The sequence below is a fragment of the Bufo gargarizans genome, chromosome 4 (assembly GCF_014858855.1).
Source record: "Bufo gargarizans isolate SCDJY-AF-19 chromosome 4, ASM1485885v1, whole genome shotgun sequence".
In the NCBI taxonomy this organism is placed as follows: Eukaryota; Metazoa; Chordata; class Amphibia; order Anura; family Bufonidae; genus Bufo; species Bufo gargarizans.
Genome location: NC_058083.1, coordinates 511807498 through 511825886, shown reverse-complemented (window position 1 = coordinate 511825886; position 18389 = coordinate 511807498). Strand labels below are relative to the sequence as shown.

Here is an 18389-nt window from a genome sequence, read left to right as displayed (position 1 = left end):
GATAGATGGACAATAGATAGATATATATGAGATAGATAATATATAGATGATAATAGATTATAGATAGTAGATAGATAATAGATAAAGAGATTATATATAGTAGATAATAGATAGATAGATAGATAGATACATATGAGATAGATATAGATAATAGTAGATAATAGATATAGATAGATATAGATAATAGTAGATAATAGATAGTAGATAGATAATAGATGGACGATAGATACATATGAGATAGTAGATGACAGATAACCCGCTGTCTTCAGACCTCAGTCCTGGTCTCAGGTTCTTCTGGTTCTGACGATGCTTTTCACCCGCAGATTCCACATGTGATTCCGATGCTTCCTCGTTACTACAAGTCTTTCCTGTTCTGTATAATAGAGAAGTGAATTCATTGATTATTTCAGGAATGTCAGTAAATAATATCGGATACACATCTGCCCTATAATGCCCCAGGATGACGTCACCCGGGAGCCCAATAGCCACCGATACAAGCCAGGCAGCAATGAGCGGCCGGTTGCCATGGTGACGGCTCGCTCAGGCCTCTCCTCACTGTTTAGAACTTTATGGTTTGTGACCTGAGCTGAAAATCATTTGATTGGCTGCTGATGGAAAAGGGGCGGAGCTTTTAGTATGAGCAGCCTACGGTGCAGGGGGCGTGTTTAGAGGCAGAAGGAAAGAGGCTGCGCCCATTGGTTGGGCTTGTGGCCAATCAGAGAGGAGGGGGAGCACTCTTGTACTGTGCAGAGTTCCAAAGTTTCATCCAAAGTTTTCTCAGCGCTGCCTGAGCTGTGTGCACTGTGCCTGAGCCTCCCCCTTATCCAGGACTGCTGGGGGCCCATCCAACAGCTGGAGGACCTATCCTTATCCAGGAGCTCCAGGGACAGATCTGCACCACCCAGGACTGCCAGGAGGATCCAGGAAGCTTCCAGGACTAGTGCAAACCACCAGACTCCTGAGCCCAGGCTGGAAGATGTATGCCACTGGGCTGGCTCCCTTCTATGCAGCGTCTCATTTCAATCTATGGTCTGCCTATTGCTCTGGGGGTGCAGGAGGGGGTGCTGGATTCCCCCCACTAGACCCCGGGAAGAAGCCCTCATTTTGCATCGCTGACATTCTGCATGTTGGGGATCCTGACAGCCCCCCTGGTTCCTCTGGCCTGACAGCTCACCTGGGGATCATCCACCCTGCACAGTACCAGCAAGCAGGGTCCCCCCTTAGACCTACCCCACTCACCCCAGACTCTGCTGCCGCCTTCCACCACAGGCTTTCTCCTCTGTCCCCCTACCAGCCCCATAGATCCCTATGCAGCAGCAACCCCAGGATACAGCATGGCGGCTCCCAGCCGGCTCCTTCCAGCAAAGACCTCAAGTTCGGGATTGATCGGATCCTGTCCGCAGAGTTTGATCCTAAGGTGAAAGAAGGGAACACACTGCGAGGTGATTACATGCTGATTATAACCTGACAGCTGTGACGTCACATACTGTGTATACTGTGCATGCATTCCCATGACAACACTGCCTGTAGCTTACCTGGTGAGAGGGGATTCATCAGGCATGCAGATTATATTCATGTATTCAGGTGACAAGTGGAAACTTATTATAATAAGCAAAAGGTAGCCATATATTCAGCTGACGTCACTGTAGATTATACACTGTGATTAATGTATGCAAATTATATTAATATATATTCAGGTGACATCACTGTAGATTATATACTGTAGATTATATTATGTACTTTAATAATAAATAATAAGATATGCAAATTATATGAATGTATTCTAGTGGCAACTGGAAATGTATGATTATAAGCATAAGATATCCAAATATACTGGTGACGTCACAGTTATATACTGGGATTAATGTGTGCAAATCCTATATATTCACGTGACATCACTAGATTATATGCTTTAATAATACATAATAATAAACAAATATAAATATATGCAAATTAGATTCAGGTGACAACTGGGAATTCATTATTATAAGCATAAGATATCCATATATTCTGGTGACGTCACTCTAGATGATATACTGTGATTAATGTAGGCAAATTATATTCACATATTCAGGTGACAACTGGGAACCCAATATTATAAGCAAAACATTTATATATTCAGGTGACGTCACTGTAGATTATAAACTAATATATATAACAGTCATACATCATATAAAGGTAGTAAATAATATTCAGGTGACGACTAAGACTGTACATTACACCCACTGCCTGCATTAGCATTGTGTAAATGATACTCATATATGAATACGAAAGATGTAGCAGAGCTAAACCCGACATTACAGGACAATAAAGCGGCTCAGCTCTGCTACATCTCTACTCACTGAGAGGTCACCAAGGTGGAGTTTTCTCTGGAGAATGTTATCAGGGAGGACTAGGAGGTGTGCTGATAGAAGTCAGAGAAAATTGCTAATAGGTAAATATTCAAACGGACTGATATTTGGGGAGAGAAGGATTTGTTATGTGCAGATCCCGGGGCCATGTGATTATACTGGACTGCAGGCTCCAAATGATCCCCATCTACCAGGGGCCACTCTGTCACCGAGGCTGGAGGGAACTGCAGGGGTCATAATGACACAGAACGAGTTATTGCATAAATGGGTTATAAAAAGGTTTAAAGAAGGGAAAGTGCAATGAACAGATTGCGAAAATATTGCACAGAATGAATGATACTAATAATACTAATGATAGTAATAATATATACATTAGTCATCATCATCATCATCATCATAATAATTATAATTACCATTATCGAACTCTTATGATAGTAATAATATATAATAACAACAATAATACTAATAATCATCACAATATATGACAGCTGTAATAATAATAACCATCAGAAGAAGAATCATCATAGTATATAACAGTAGTAATAATAATAATAATCATAACCATAAGAAGAAGAAGAATCATATTCCGCAGAGCTTTACAGACATTGTCATCACTCACTGTCCCCAATGGGGCTCACAATCTAAGGTCTATGGAGTGTGTCTACTATACTCATTTTATGGAAGATAATCTGAAAAATATATTTGTATATTACAGATAACCAGTTCTTTCCAGTAACAAATGTATAAGCTATACATATTACATATAAATGCTCTCTCTCTCTCTCTCTCTCTTTCTCTCTCGTTTTCTCTCTCTAGTATTTATATATAATATACCATATGTATTATTTGAATATTCAGAATCTGCATATTACTACTATTTGGGGGATGAGGTGATCGGTAGCTGGGCTCCTGCTTTCTGTAGAGATTTCCATACGATCGTTGCTGCCTTTGTGATCTCTCAGGGGATCTGACAGGACATTACTGATGGATCTCCAGTCACATCTCCTCAGTGGCTTCTCACTTTCCTGGGGTAGAAATCATACTGAACGGCTTTCTTTTTTTTCTTTCTTTTCTTATAGCACTATTAATCGTATTTTATATTATTAATATTAGGTTAAATGCTAATCGTAGAATCTTTTCTGAAATATTTTGTTTCCGATTCCCCCGTAAATTAAAATCAGATAAAAATAATAATAATAACATAATATAAATACAGATCATACTTGAACTAATCTTCTCTTTGCTTCTAATAATAATAATAATAATAATCATCATCATCATCATCACTGTGCAGACATGCCGATAGTAACTGATCCGGGTATATTATTTATTGGGTTTGTTATTTTGTTGCCATTATTTTTGTGTAAAATAGCAGTAATGGTAATATCAATATGTTACATATATGTAACTGTGTCTGTGCGGGGATCAGTGCTTACATCCAGAACATATTACATATATGTGGGCTTTATTTCAGGGAGGCTCAGTGGTTACATACAGAACATATTACATATATATGGTTGTATCTATGAGGGCTCAGTGGTTACATACAGAACATATTACATATATATGGTTGTATCTATGAGGGCTCAATGGTTACATACAGAACATATTACATATATGTGGTTGTATCTATGAGGGCTCAATGGTTACATACAGAACATATTACATATATGTGGGCTTTATTTCAGGGAGGCCCAGTGGTTACATGCAGAACATATTACATATATGTGGTTGTATTTATAAGGGCTCAGTGGTTACATACAGAACATGTTACATATATGTGGTGTTTGTGTCTATGGGGGGCTCAGTGCTTACATACAGAACATGTTACATATATGTGTCTATGGGGCTCAGTGGTTACATACATAACTTGTTACATATTTGTGTTTGTGGGGGCTCAGTGGTTACATACAGACCATGTGACTTATATTTGGGTTTTGGATTCAGTCTATAACAGAGCTCTGTCCTTTCTGACCACAGATCTGACCTCATTAATCAGCTCAGGCCGCCAGTCAGGGGTCCATGCCCCCCACATGCAGTCCACAGCCGGACAGTTCTTCGCCTCCCTAGAGCCCCTCACAGAGACCACCTCAATCCTGGGCCAGCTTAATACAAACCAAAGGAACTCAATGCAGCAGCAGTTCCAGGACACCTTCCCAGGTACTACTCTCCCTATTATCCTCAGCAGTAATAGTAGTAGTAGTATTAACCCATATCTCACACTACAAGTTACATTGTATCCATTAATCCCGATCCCATGGAGAGCCACTAATTCATGGATTTGTATCAGCTATTCTTTAACCCTTTCACTATCTGCCAGATCCCCCCATCCTGTGTCTGGATGGTTATTGTAGTCATGTCCCCTTCTAGAAGAGAGTCTATGAGGCCTCATCACCCACAGACCCGAGCCCAGGGTTTAGTATTATAATTGGTTTTTGTTTTAATATAAAAATTCTAAAATTGTTACATATTTCCTATTTCTGTTGTATTTCATTCTTAGATTAATTCACACCTGTTCCTACATTATTTTACATGTATGCTTTATACTGTGTCCTTAGCTATGGTTTGAATTAGTATATTAGTGAAGGATATGTTTTCCTGTTTGTATTATATTGTTGTCAACTGTAAGATATTGTGTTGAATTCGTGCAGGATATGGATGAACGTTGTGTCTGTCTGCTGGCAGAAGCTCTTCCTTATTGATCTGGGCTCTGTCCTCCCCTTAGGTCCCTATGCAGTGCTCACCAAGGACACCATGCCCCAGACCTACAAGAGGAAAAGGTCCTGGTCCAGAGCTGTCTTCTCTAATCTGCAGAGGAAAGGGCTGGAGAAGAGGTTCGAGGTGCAGAAGTATGTGACCAAGCCTGACCGGAAGCAGCTGGCGGCCATGCTGGGCCTCACTGATGCCCAGGTAAGAGGCTGGCACCATGTGTGGGCATCATCCCCCCTAGTCTGATGTGGGGACTTGCAATAAGATTTTTTTGGAACATTGATATACATTTTTATAAAAAAAAGACCAATTATAATATTACACAGAGGACGGAGGGTTCAGCAGTGGTTGTTTGTCTGCAATGTATGTCATTCTCTATGGAATAAAAATGAAATCAAATCTATCTAAAAATCTATCTATGTATCTAGAAATTATATAAATAATCAGACATGAAAGAGATACAGCAGACAGTAACATACAGCACATACTTGTTAGTATCTATCTATTTCATATCTGTTACCTATCTATTATCTATCTATCTATTATCTATCTATCTCATATTTATCTATCTATTTATCTTTCTATCTATCTTCAGTATCTATCTATCTATTATCTATCTATTTATCTTTCTATCTATCTTCAGTATCTATCTATCTATCTTCAGTATCTATCTATCTATCTATCTATCTATCTATCTATCTACAGTATCTCATATCTGTTACCTATATATTATCTATCTATCTATCTATCTCATATCTGTTACCTATACATTATCTATCTATCTATCTAGATATCTATCTATCTATTTCTCATATCTATCTATCTATCTATCTATCTATCTATCATATCTATCTATCTATCTATCTATCTATCTCATATTTATCTATCTACATACTGTATCTATCTATCTATCTATCTTCAGTATCTATCTATCTATCTACAGTATCTCATATCTGTTACCTATATATTATCTAGCTATCTATCTATCTATCTATCTCATATCTGTTACCTATACATTATCTATCTATCTATCTATCTATCTATCTATCTAATATCTGTTACCTATACATTATCTATCTATCTAGATATCTATCTATCTATTTCTCATATCTATCTATCTATCTATCATATCTATCTATCTATCTATCTATCTATCTATCTATCTATCTATCTATCTATATCTCTCATGGCTGTCTATGTATAGGTCTGTACATGTAATATTGGGTTAATAAACAGGCAGTTGCAGATATAGGGAAATGGGACCTAAGGTTGGGGATTGTGCTGGTGATGTTTCTCTCCATCTTCTATTGTGAAATTCTCTATTGAGGGGAAGTGAAATCAGGTTTTGTTCATAGTAAACGGATTGATGAGATGTGAGGACGAATAAAGGGAGATGAGCGGATCTTCTGCACTTGTGGTCGCAGTGAAGCAACCTTATGGGTTGGGCACAAACGAATTGATAGCTGCAAATCCTTCAGTCTTGCTCAATGCAGAGTCAATGTGATGGGAAACTATAGTACAGGGAGCAGAAAGGGGAACCGATCGCCCCCCCCCCCCCCAACCACAAAAAAAGAAAAACCTGGACTTCTGCTTTCCTCTTTCTTGTTTTTAACTAAGATGGGGTGACCTGACCTCATCTTTACTACAGGGATGATATAATTATCAGAGAAACAGCATACCTGCACATTTAAAAACAAAACAAAAAAACCTTCATCATCACTAGTAGTTCACTTTCTTTGCAGGGAGAACACCTGACCCCCCCCCCCCCCCCCCCAAAACAAAAAAGTGAAGCAATGACCCTATTCTTGTGAGCTATCACCAGACCCCACTCCTGCTGTGGGGGGCACTGATCTGAGGGCCCCTCATCCTAGTCCATTACTGAGGACACTTCTTTCTGCTCTCCAGATGCAATGATCTGCTTCTCCTGGGGACAATGGTGACATTTTCAGACCAGTAATGGTCCCTGTTGGTTTGGGTTGATGTGGGCATCTGCTTGATGTATGGGGCCTTGCTGCCACCCCTTTATGTGTCTGAAGCATACACACATCTGAATCAGCATGCTGGGAGTTGTAGTTATTGGTTTCATAGCTTACTGGTCTACTGGGGCTTCCTGATCTATTCACACATACAGATCGCAGTAAAAACAGATGAAGGAGGTTTTCTGTGCATTTGTATTTATTGCCTGTTTTTTTTTGTACTTTGTGTCTTCAGGTGAAGGTTTGGTTCCAGAACAGGCGCATGAAATGGAGGCATTCGAAAGAGGCGCAGGCACAAAAGGATAAAGAGAAGGAGGACAGTGAGAAGTGTGAAGCCCCCTGTGCTGCTGGAGAAGTGGACATAGGCAGGAGCAATACCCCTTACAGATCTGATGGGGACAGTGACTCCAGTGACTCTGACCTGCTGGACATGATGCCCAGTGACACTGAAAGGACTGAAGGTGGTGGCTCTGAGCCTCAGCAAACCAGTGTCATCAGGTCCCCCTCCACCACTGACCTCTCCACACAGCAGGCTGCCCCTTGCCCAGAGACCCCCGACTCACACAGCCCCTCTCTGCATTAATCCAGAGGACTAATGAAGGGACATTGAGTGACAGCCTGGTCTTCAGACTGCTGGTCATTCTCTCCTCTGCAGGGGACACACTGTGAAGATGTCTGGGCTGGATCATCAGTGACCATCACTGGGGACAGTCAGTGGTGGCAGTGACAAGGTCTGCACCTCCAGACAGGACAGCCAGGAGCCCTAGAAATCAATGACCCATTTTGTTAGTGACCCCCCAACTGCTGCATCAAGCACCAATGACCCCAAATACAAAGGAATTTTCCGAATTTACCGAATTGGACAATATCCCCAAATCTGAATAATATTTAATATTTTTGTATAGTTTGTATTTTTTCTTTAGCATTTACAAACTTCATTTACAACCTCCAGGGCACCAGGACCCGAAATAGTCACCAATTCTCAGAGTACACCACAAATTAGCGAAAGTACAAATATTTGAAGGGATTTTTTTTACTAAAAATATAAGCGAATTGTCCAACAAATAAACAACAATGGTTAACAGAGAAAAGTACAACGTAATGAGACAAGCGAATCATGAAATAAATTCCGAATTAGGGAAAATTCGGCAAATTTCGTTTATATTATGGAGCCGTATTTGTCGCATATAGACAATGGAACCTGAAACCAAGGAATATATAGATCCGTATATCAGACTCCATTCTCTTGTGTCTCATAACCCCCCCTTTTTCCCATAGAAAATTCGCTCCTTGGCGAAACGCCGACATTACCGATTTCTCTCTCATCACGGTGCTTACTGCAGAGACTGCCTCAAATAATGTCCGTGAAGTTCTTTTGCAAACTTCACAACTGTAGCTGTTCCTAGTAACCTTCGGCTTATAGAACAATGCTGGGACTTGTAGTTCTAGATCCTACCCGAAACAGCAGAGCACTGTCACTGACTTTCTAAAGAGGGTCTGGGAGGTAGACGATGAATATAGAGGATCGCCTTCTCCTTCTCTATGGGTACAGGATGCCCCTGCTGAGTGCCCCCAGGGTATTCTTCTGTAGATGCCGCCTACAAAATGTGAAGCTGCCCCTGTCCGTGTAATGTCCGTGTCATCTGCATCAGCCTGCACCATGCACTGAAAGTACTGTAAATAAAAGATTTATTATGGTTTTCCATCAAGTGTGTAAATGATTGTGTGAGAGAGAAAGTGTGTAAGTGTGTAAATGACGGTGTGATGGGAGATGATAGGAAAATAGTAAAAAAAACCTTGTGGAAGATTCCGTTTTAAAAAAAATCTTTTTGACTATACAATGTGGTGTTGAGGTTGTAGATGAACTGACAGATAATAACAGAGGTGTAAGAGGAGATAATATATAGATGATACATAATAACACACGATAGATACAAATATAGATGATTTATAGCTGATGATACATAGGATGAATAAATGATTGATAGATATGAGATAGATAGATAGATAGATAGATATTAGATAGATAGATAGATATGGGATAGATATGAGATATATAGATATGAGATATATAGATATGAGATACATAGATAGATATGAGATACATAGATAGATATGAGATACATAGATAGATAGAGATAGATATGACATGGATAGATAGATATGAGATAGATAGATATTAGATAGATATGGGAGATAGAGAGAAAGAAAAATATAAATAAATGAGATATTAGATAAATAAAGAGATGCAATGGATAGATCGACAGATATAGATAGATTGATATATATGAGAGAGATAGATAGATAGATAATAGAAAGATATGAGATAGATAGATAGATAGATATGGGAGATAGAAATAAATAAATAGAAAGAAAGAAAAATAAATGAGATATTAGATAAATAGATAGATGCAGTAGACAGATAGATCGACAGATATAGAGATAGATAAATAGATAATAGATAAATAGATAGATAGATATTAGATAAATAGATACACAGATATGAGATACAAACTGTATTCTGTTAACAAAAAAAAACATGCCAAGATCCCAGCAGACGCTCTCTCTGGGGATCCCACACTGGTCATACTGGTAATAATCACACTACAGGATTCTCGGTATCACAGCTTTATTATAAATGATATAACCACCACAGATATAGTACTACAACCACCAGCAGGCCATGACACCCGGCAGTGAGACAGGTTAAGCTTTCCAAAGAATAAGAAGCTTGAGGATAGTGGGAATCCTGGTACCTGTAGTTCTTCAGCAACAGTGAGGAAGAGAAATAGAGAAATTATTTTGATCTATTTGTAAACAAACAAGAAACAACAATAACAGAACATACTGATAACAGTGACCGATGTAACATATATTCTACTATAATATGCCAATGAGGATAATAAAACATTGCATTATTATGCATTTTGACATCAAATTAAGGCTCAATACAAGCTTATTCCTGGTATTACTATTATTTTCAGATTTCTGTCTGTTTTTCAAAAGATTTCGATTTTGTAATACATTTTAAAAATTATTAATCACTTTATTATTACTATACCATTCCTCTTAATTCGTTTTTCGGGGAGTGCTATCTTTGTAGCAGTAATAAAGATTATTCGTGTTATTATAGAGAGAATTTTTTTTAAAAAGCTTTAACTAAACGGGAGAAAAATCATCATCATCTCTTCCTTATAATTCGTATATTTAGAATATAATATATATTTATAATGATAATATTAATATAGGAACATTATGAAAATGTATAATACATTAATTAGGATCATCAGTAATTAGGTGATAATTTATTAGCCCCGATGTGTCATTTTTTCCACCTACAATGAAAGGAATAAAAACAAACACAAATAAATAAATACATAAAGCGGTAAGTGTCCCCAGTGATGCCGCCCCTCCCCCCGCTGTGCAGAGAGCTGAGCAGGGAAATGTCTTTTCAGGCTGTGCACATGGAGCAATAAAGCAGGAGCGACTTTATGAAATGTCTCCTGGCAAATCATAAAACCCTGAGAACAGCTACTGTCACCTCCTGAATGTCCTCCATTCACTGCAGTCATCTACTCCCGGTCTCCACCCTGAGCACATCATGTCCATTCACTGCAGGCAGCAGAGGGTCTATAGAGAAGACAGAGATCTGGAGAAGAAGAATCTGTCATGTGCTCAGTGACAAACCAGTCACCAATCCACCAGCGACTGCCTGATGCCATATACAGATAGATACATACAGGGCATGCCACTATATATATGGACTATCTATCTATCTATCTATCTATCTATCTATCTATCTATCTATCTCTATCGATCAATTATCTATAGTATCTATCTATCTATCTATCTATCTATAGTATCTATCTATCTATCTATCTATCTATCTATCTATCTATCTATCTATCTATCTATCTATCGTCTCTCTCTCTCTATCTATCCATCCAATGCACCTCCCTCCTGCAGTCAGCCTGGCTATCCACAGTGTACACTCCATGGAGGCTGCTTGTACAGGGCAGAGGGTAATCCCAGTGATGGATGGGGTGTGAGCCGCTTGTGCCCTGGCTCTTATTCTTACAGATTTGTGTCAGGATACGTAATATTTGTTTTAATACTTAATCTGTAAAATAATACTATTTATTAAGCAGGATGACATCACAGACTGGGCCGGGACTGGTTGGCGTCCTGTGCGCTCATGATTCACTCTGCGGGGCTCAGTCCTGGGAAATAAGACCCTGCAACAGTCCCGGGAACACAGGACGATCCAGGGACCTCACTGCTGGTGCCTGCTAATGAGAGAATCCTGGAAATCCCCTGGGATCTCTCTCATAATTATCTATCTATCTATCTATCTATCTATCTATCTATCTATCTATCTCATATCTATCTATCTATCTCATATCTATCTATCTACCTATCTACCTAATTATCTATCTATCTATCTATCTATCTATCTATCTATCTATCTATCTATCTATCTATCTATCCATCTATCTATCCAAGGAAGGCAACACCAAATAGAAACAAGTCCAAAGCAAAAATAAAGGCGGTGCAGGTCCAAGGGGACTAGACCATTGCCCAATATAAAAAAATGCAAAATGTCAAAACTCTCAACAAAATAAAGTAGAAAAATGTAAATTTATTTAATCATGTGGACTCGACATTTCGGCTCAACTTTAGAGCCTTTCTCAAGAAAAATGTATATATTTCTACTTTATTTTGTTGAGAGTGCTGCCTATCTATCTATCTACCTATCTATCTACCTACAGTATCTATCTATCTATCTATCTACCTATCTATCTACAGTATCTATCTATCTAATCTATCTATCTATCTATCTATCTATCTATCTATCTATCTATCTACCTATCTATCTACAGTATCTATCTATCTATCTATCTATCTATCTATCTATCTATCTATCTATCTACAGTATCTATCTATCTATCTAGAAGAAAAATCGATCTATTATCTACCTACAGTATCTATCTATCTATCTATCTATCTATCTAAATCTATCTATCTACCTATCTATCTTATATTTATCTATCTACCTACAGTATCTATCTATCTATCTATCTATCTATCTATCTATCTATCTATCATCTATCTATCTATCTATCTATCTATCTATCTATCTATCTATCTATCCCCTCACTCTGAGGAACGTTGATGGTGGACATATAGATGTAGATGTTATGTGCTCTCCATTCCCCGGGGATCTATATGTACAGTACAGATTGTGTAAGTTTGTGGTCCTATGACCCATCACGTCTGTAAGTGAACTCAGCTGCTGAAATGATCACTCAACATGAAACTGACCAGAAAGACATTTAACCTGATCAGGGAGCAGAAGAGGACCTGACATAAGCACACACCGCTGTAACCCACCCCAGTGCACGCCGAGGACAGGGGGGCCTTTATTTCTTAGAATCAGTATTTGATACTCTTCTGGAGCCTATGAAAAGTAGGTGACAACCAAAAGTATAGCTCAAACCTCCAGAACTATCTACTGCAGCCCTCAGGACCTGTCCAGCCATAAGTGCCCAGGTGCCATTGGTGACAACACTTGAGGAAGCTATCATGGGGACCATTTATTCTTCTTTTTAGGGGAGGAAGCATTACTTCACACCACGCATGCCCTATTTATTCGGTAGTGTGTGGCTTCTTGCCACCATGTATAGCATACAGCGACCCACAGGAGATGTGTGAGGTGGAGAGGATGGAAGTAGTAGCCATGGCAATAACGGTGGTAGTAGTTCTCACGATGCCAATCACTCTCCAACTTTATCCTAGGTCAGTGCAGTACAGTGAAGTGAGGGGCACAACCCTTCTTCTCCTCAGGGCACAACCTGGACTTTTGGGGAGCTCCTGCCCGGTGGTGGCTGGGGTGCCCTTGATGTTAGGTGGACAGGCAGTGGGGACATGCAATCATTTTCAATATACTTTCTTCAATGCCCTGTCTGTGGGGTGCAGTCCTAGATTGGATGACCAGTCCACCTCAGAAGTGTGGTGGGCGCCAGAAGCAGTTAACCCTTACCACAAGCAGAAAAGTCTAAAGCCATAACTTACTGTCTCAGTCCAGGACAGACATAAATTGGTCCTAAACTTTCTGGAATCATTCAGCGTGTCCTTCCCTCAGCAAGTATGCTTTTCTGGCAGCTTGCCACTCTCAGGAATGGTGTTTTCCTGGATAAGGCTTCTGTTTCGGCCTACTCTTTAGCAGCAAATGCAAAGAGTTCTTGTATCTTTCCTGTTCAGCAGAAAACTCTCAACAATGTAACCGGGGGGGGGCCGGGCCAACCCACTACCTGGCAACTGTAACTAAAGACTGCCAGTTAACTATTTCATATCTATATATAACCTTTTGGGATACATAGTGCACAGATTATCTCAGTGAACATTTTAACAGTTTTTAAGATATGGCTACAAGGCAATCTTGGTTGCGACCGCTGTCACGCCCAAGGATCGCATTGTGCTAGCATAGAAATGAATGGGTTCACAGCACGACTCGCACATTTGCCACGACCCCAAAATCGAAAAAAAATCTGGCAGTGTTTGATTTTTTGCAATTCTGGTGTTGCAGGCATGGTACATGTATGAGTTGCCTTGTGACCCCACTTCAATTTTATGCTAGTACTGCTAAAGTGCGATTCCACGGTGATCCTTGGGTGCGACAGCTGTCATGCAATCAAGGTCACCATGTAGCCAAAACTTTACAGTATGAACCATGACATTAACCCTTTTGTATACAATTACAGTATTAACCCTTTTGCAGAGATCCAGTGGGTCACTGCATGTTTTATCGTTGATGGGATATTCTTATTGTGTTAGCTTTATCCCACATGGAACGGGGCTCATGTCTACCAAAAAGTTCCACCGAGCTTTAGGATTAAGAAGGTGTTTTTTTGCTAAAATGTAAGACAAGTCTTTATGATCTTATTGGTTAGTGGTGGTTTTCGACAGGCAACTCTCTCATGTGGATCATTTTACCAGTCTCTAACTAATGGTGGAGACATTTTGGGTAGGTCAATTTCCTCATGAACGACTCAACATTCTCAAGTTCGGCATACTGATCTTCATGGGGCCCTTTGGGCTAACTTGTAATTTATATTGATAGCACATGGTTTCTTAGGAAAAGTTTAGCTTTCTTCCTAGTTGTGTCATGAAGACAACCAATGTCAATTTCCCATATTTGACCATATGGACTTCACAAAGGCCCAGAACGGAGATCCTCAAGGTGACCATGCATTACATAGACCACCATTCATCTTTGGTTTCTTTAGACTATTTCCCTTTGCTTTATCAGCTGTTTTGGGAGTCCGCTCCTTGGTGATCAGACTGAAACTGCATGTGTCTGAGGAGATAATCCCTTTAAGGAACTTTAAACTTAAAACAGGGTCGTCAGTATTTGTGTCTGGGTGTGGTTAAATTTGGTTAATTGGTTGCCTTTCACAGGGGGGTCAGTTGACGTTGGATAATGTTTTTCATCCAATAATCCCTGTCCTTGTCTTAAGGGATTGGCCAACAAAAAACATTTATCATCTACCCACAGAATAGGTGATAATTGTATGATTGTTGGGGTTCCCATTGCTTGCGACTCCCACCAATTATTTCACTGAGGGGTCCCGAGCCCCCTGTTCTGGAAGAATCTATAGAACTGATGGCGATAGCAGTACCAGTGGTGACCCCTTCAGACTACTCCGTAATGGGGGGCCCAAAACGCCTGTTCTAGGGACCAGTGGTGGTGGGGCCCCCAACAGTCATTCCTTTATCACCTACACGATGGAGAGGTGACAAATGCCCTTTGTGGGATGCCCCCTTTCAATTAACTTTTGTTTACCTTTTTGGTAGTTTTGTGTACCAAAATAGAAGAGATCTGAGAGGGGGCACATACTTTTTCTTGGCACAGTATATGTCAAATGACTGTCGAATGACTTCTCACGACCCAGTTGGACTTATGACCGAGTCCTAGTTTTTTTTCTTATAATCCTCAGAGTTTTTATGTAGTTTTTTTTCACTAACTTTTTCCCGAAGCTTCTTGGATGTACGATTGGAATTCCAATTCCCATTCTCTCTATATCTAAACCCAATCATCATGATTGACTATATACAATTAGGTGATTTATACTCAGTTACTGTGACCTGTAAATATTTGTCTTGTGAGGATGGTGACACGCTGCCGGGCAAATTACACCCAGTGATTTGTGAGGCTGTTTATCTAGTGCTCTGCTGCAGCCACACAGGAAGACCTAACAGGAGCAGCAGGGTGATGACCACTGACCACATCTCAGGACCATCTACAGATTATATTGCTATATGACGGGTATCACAGCAGACAATGGAAACCGATCTCCCAGACAGTTACCGTATATGATAATTATGTTTTAAGGTGTACAAAAAATACAACAAAAATGTCAAATTTTGGCCTTTGAGATCCAAAAACTTTTTATTCCTTGCATTTAGACAGCCATGACTTTTTATTGTTTTATTGACATGGCTGTATGAGACCTTGTTTTTTTGAGATACTGTAGGTTGTAGATTTTTTTTTTTTAAAGCTATTTTAGGTACCATCTTCTGGTTGCAGTTTTATTTAGTTATCATCTTAGGGTTGTAGTTTTTTTTTAAGTATCATCTTAGGGTTGTATTTCTCTTTAGGTACCACCTGACAATTGTAGACTTTTTAGGTATTATGTTACTGTTTTAGCTTTTTGAGTAACATCTTAAAGTTGTAGTGTTTTGGTACCATGGTATTTTGGTACTTCATTTTAGGTCCCATCTTAGGGTTGCAGTTTTTTGTAAGTATCATATTAGGGTTGTAGCTTTTTTAGATATCATCTTAGGGTTGGATTATTTTAGATACCATCTGAGAGTTGTCGTTTGTTGTACTCCTTTTAGGTACTATGTAAGGCTATTTCACCCTAGTGTTAGACATCTCTGGCAGGCTGTTCTGGCAGGGAACAGCCTGCTGGAGATGTCTGGTCAGGTATTGCCTAACGCTACCGGACACCCGCCGGCCCCATCCACTTTAATGGGGAGATATATCTGCAATCCAACAAACATGCTGTAAATCGACAGACAAAAAATAACGCTGCACACAGTAGTTTACGTCAGGCCGATTGTCAGCATATTTGCTGGGTTGTGGCTGGATCTCCGCTGGTCCCCATTATAGTGAATGGTGTCGGACGGCGATGTGGTAGCTTCTGGCAATGCCAGAATGCAGAGAGATACGGCACGCTGAAATCGCTAGTGTAAAACTAACCTTAGGGTTCTCATTTTTTAGGTACCATCTGATGGTTGTCTTTTTTATGTATTACCTTAGGGTTGTCATTTATTAGGTACCATCTAACAGTTTTAATTGTTTTAGGTATCATCTCAGGGTTGTACCATCTTTTGTACAGTGTATATACAGTTATACCTACACAGCTTATTGTATTTGTTTGTAAAAAAAATTTAAATGTATTTAATTTTTTTTTACATTTTGTTTAATTTTATTGAATATTTAATACTTTGGATCATTATTAAAACGTAGGAGAGTATTCCTTTATGACAGTACATTACACTCCTTGCCATTTACTGTCTTTAAATTGATACCATACCAGGAGGCTTTTCTCTATGGTGTCCAAATGCCCTAAAAGGACATATTGAAAGGGAATTTTGTCCTCATAACAACCCCTTTCATTGATTCTCTACTTGAAGATCGTGTCTAGTCCTTTAGACGTAGCTCAATGTGATGTGTCCTTACAAAATTTATTTTATTTCCCCTCTAGCATAGGGATGCCTGCCAAAATAGTGAACTTTAGCCTGTGTTGTAATGCTAATATAAAATTGCTCCACAGAAATAGCAAATGATACACATAACACCCTTTATTACACCCAAAAATGAATAGAGTTCAGATCCCCAATAAACAAATCCAGAGCCCAGCCCAGAACTTCTAAACTAATACAGATCCCAGACAGAACCTCTGAACTAATGCAGACCCCAGACCAGAACCTCTAAAAGTATACAGACCCAATACTTACAGAGCCTGGATCCACCAAAATAATATAGACCCAGACTCACTAAGGTGATACAGACCATAGTCCAGACCTTCAAAACATATACAGACCCCAGACAAGATCCTTAATACAGACTTCAGACCCTAGATACAGACTTTAGACTCCCTAACATGATATAGATCACAGACCACAACCTTAAAATATATACAGGCCCCATACCAGATCCCTAAATACAAACTTCAGACCTTCTTAACCAATACAGACCCCAGACCAGATCCTTATAACAAATACAGACCCTGGACCTACCACAGTAATAGAGACCCCACACCAGATGCCCTAAAGTAATGCAGACTACAGACCAGGCCCTGTAAACTAATATAGACCAGCTAAATAAATTCAGACAGACTATCGACCAAACCCCTAAATACAGACCCCAGACTCACCAAAATAATACAGACCCCAGATCAAACCCCTTAATACAGACCATAGACCTATCAAAGTAATACAGACCACATATAGTACTCGAGACCTGGGGGTACTACAATTTGTATACAGTTCGCATTGTTATGTATTTTATTGTTTGCTTTTGGACATAGTTCCCAGCAAAGAATGGATGGCATAGGTGAAACAGGTTCAGGAACGGCCTGAGGGAGTACACCATGACACAACACTTCATCAGGGCCACTACCACTGCCATCATCTACAATGGCTCCTCAGGGGCTTGCTGCACAAAGACCAGACCCTCTAAACGGATACAGACCCCAGATCCACCAAAGTAATACAAATGCTACACCAGACGCCCTAAAGTAACGTAGACCACAAAACAGACCTTCTAAATAATTTCAGACCCCAGACCATGCCCCTAAATACAGACCCCAGCCCCAGCAAAGTAATAAAGACCCCAGACCCCAACCTCTGATCAGACTGCAGACTCCCTTCTACTTGTGTCTAAAGCTTGTAATGCTCCTCACTCTGGTTGTGCTACAGAAAAAGTCTTGACTTGGGCCAGAATCCAGATGTTGTCTTCTGAGGCGGTGCCCGAGAGTGAAAAGCAGAGTAGGAAGGGGAGAATATTTGCCTAGTTTCCCGGAGACCCAGAGTTTTTCCAGGACTTTCTTGTACATTCTGGGAGGTGGGGGAAGCATGCTTATAGTTAGAAGGGTCAGTGTGTGCAGCGGTGCTGTGTGCACAAGCCCTTACTCTGTAATTTGTAATGGCTCAGAAACCAATGTGAATTATCCAAAGCATCCAATGAACTGTTTATAAGACGGGGACTATAGGAATCAGCCTCTCTGTACACTGCAGGATAATACATTAGCATTGTATAAAGAAAGGATGATCATCATTCACACTC

At 39.8% G+C, this 18389-nt stretch overlaps 1 protein-coding gene across 2 annotated transcripts; it reads left to right on the top strand.

The window, feature by feature from the left end:
- Positions 1–740: 740 nt before the first annotated feature.
- On the top strand, positions 741–8705 carry HLX (H2.0 like homeobox). Of its 2 annotated transcripts, XM_044289699.1 has the most exons (4): positions 741–1442; positions 4332–4511; positions 5077–5261; positions 7272–8705. In XM_044289699.1, exons 1-4 carry the CDS (start codon positions 977–979, stop codon positions 7617–7619), a joined length of 1179 nt encoding a protein of 392 aa, XP_044145634.1. In that variant the 5' UTR covers positions 741–976; the 3' UTR covers positions 7620–8705. The 2 variants fall into 2 exon arrangements, with proteins under 2 accessions (XP_044145634.1, XP_044145635.1); XM_044289700.1 differs by lacking the exon at positions 4332–4511 and having other exon boundaries at positions 743–1442.
- Positions 8706–18389: the final 9684 nt, after the last annotated feature.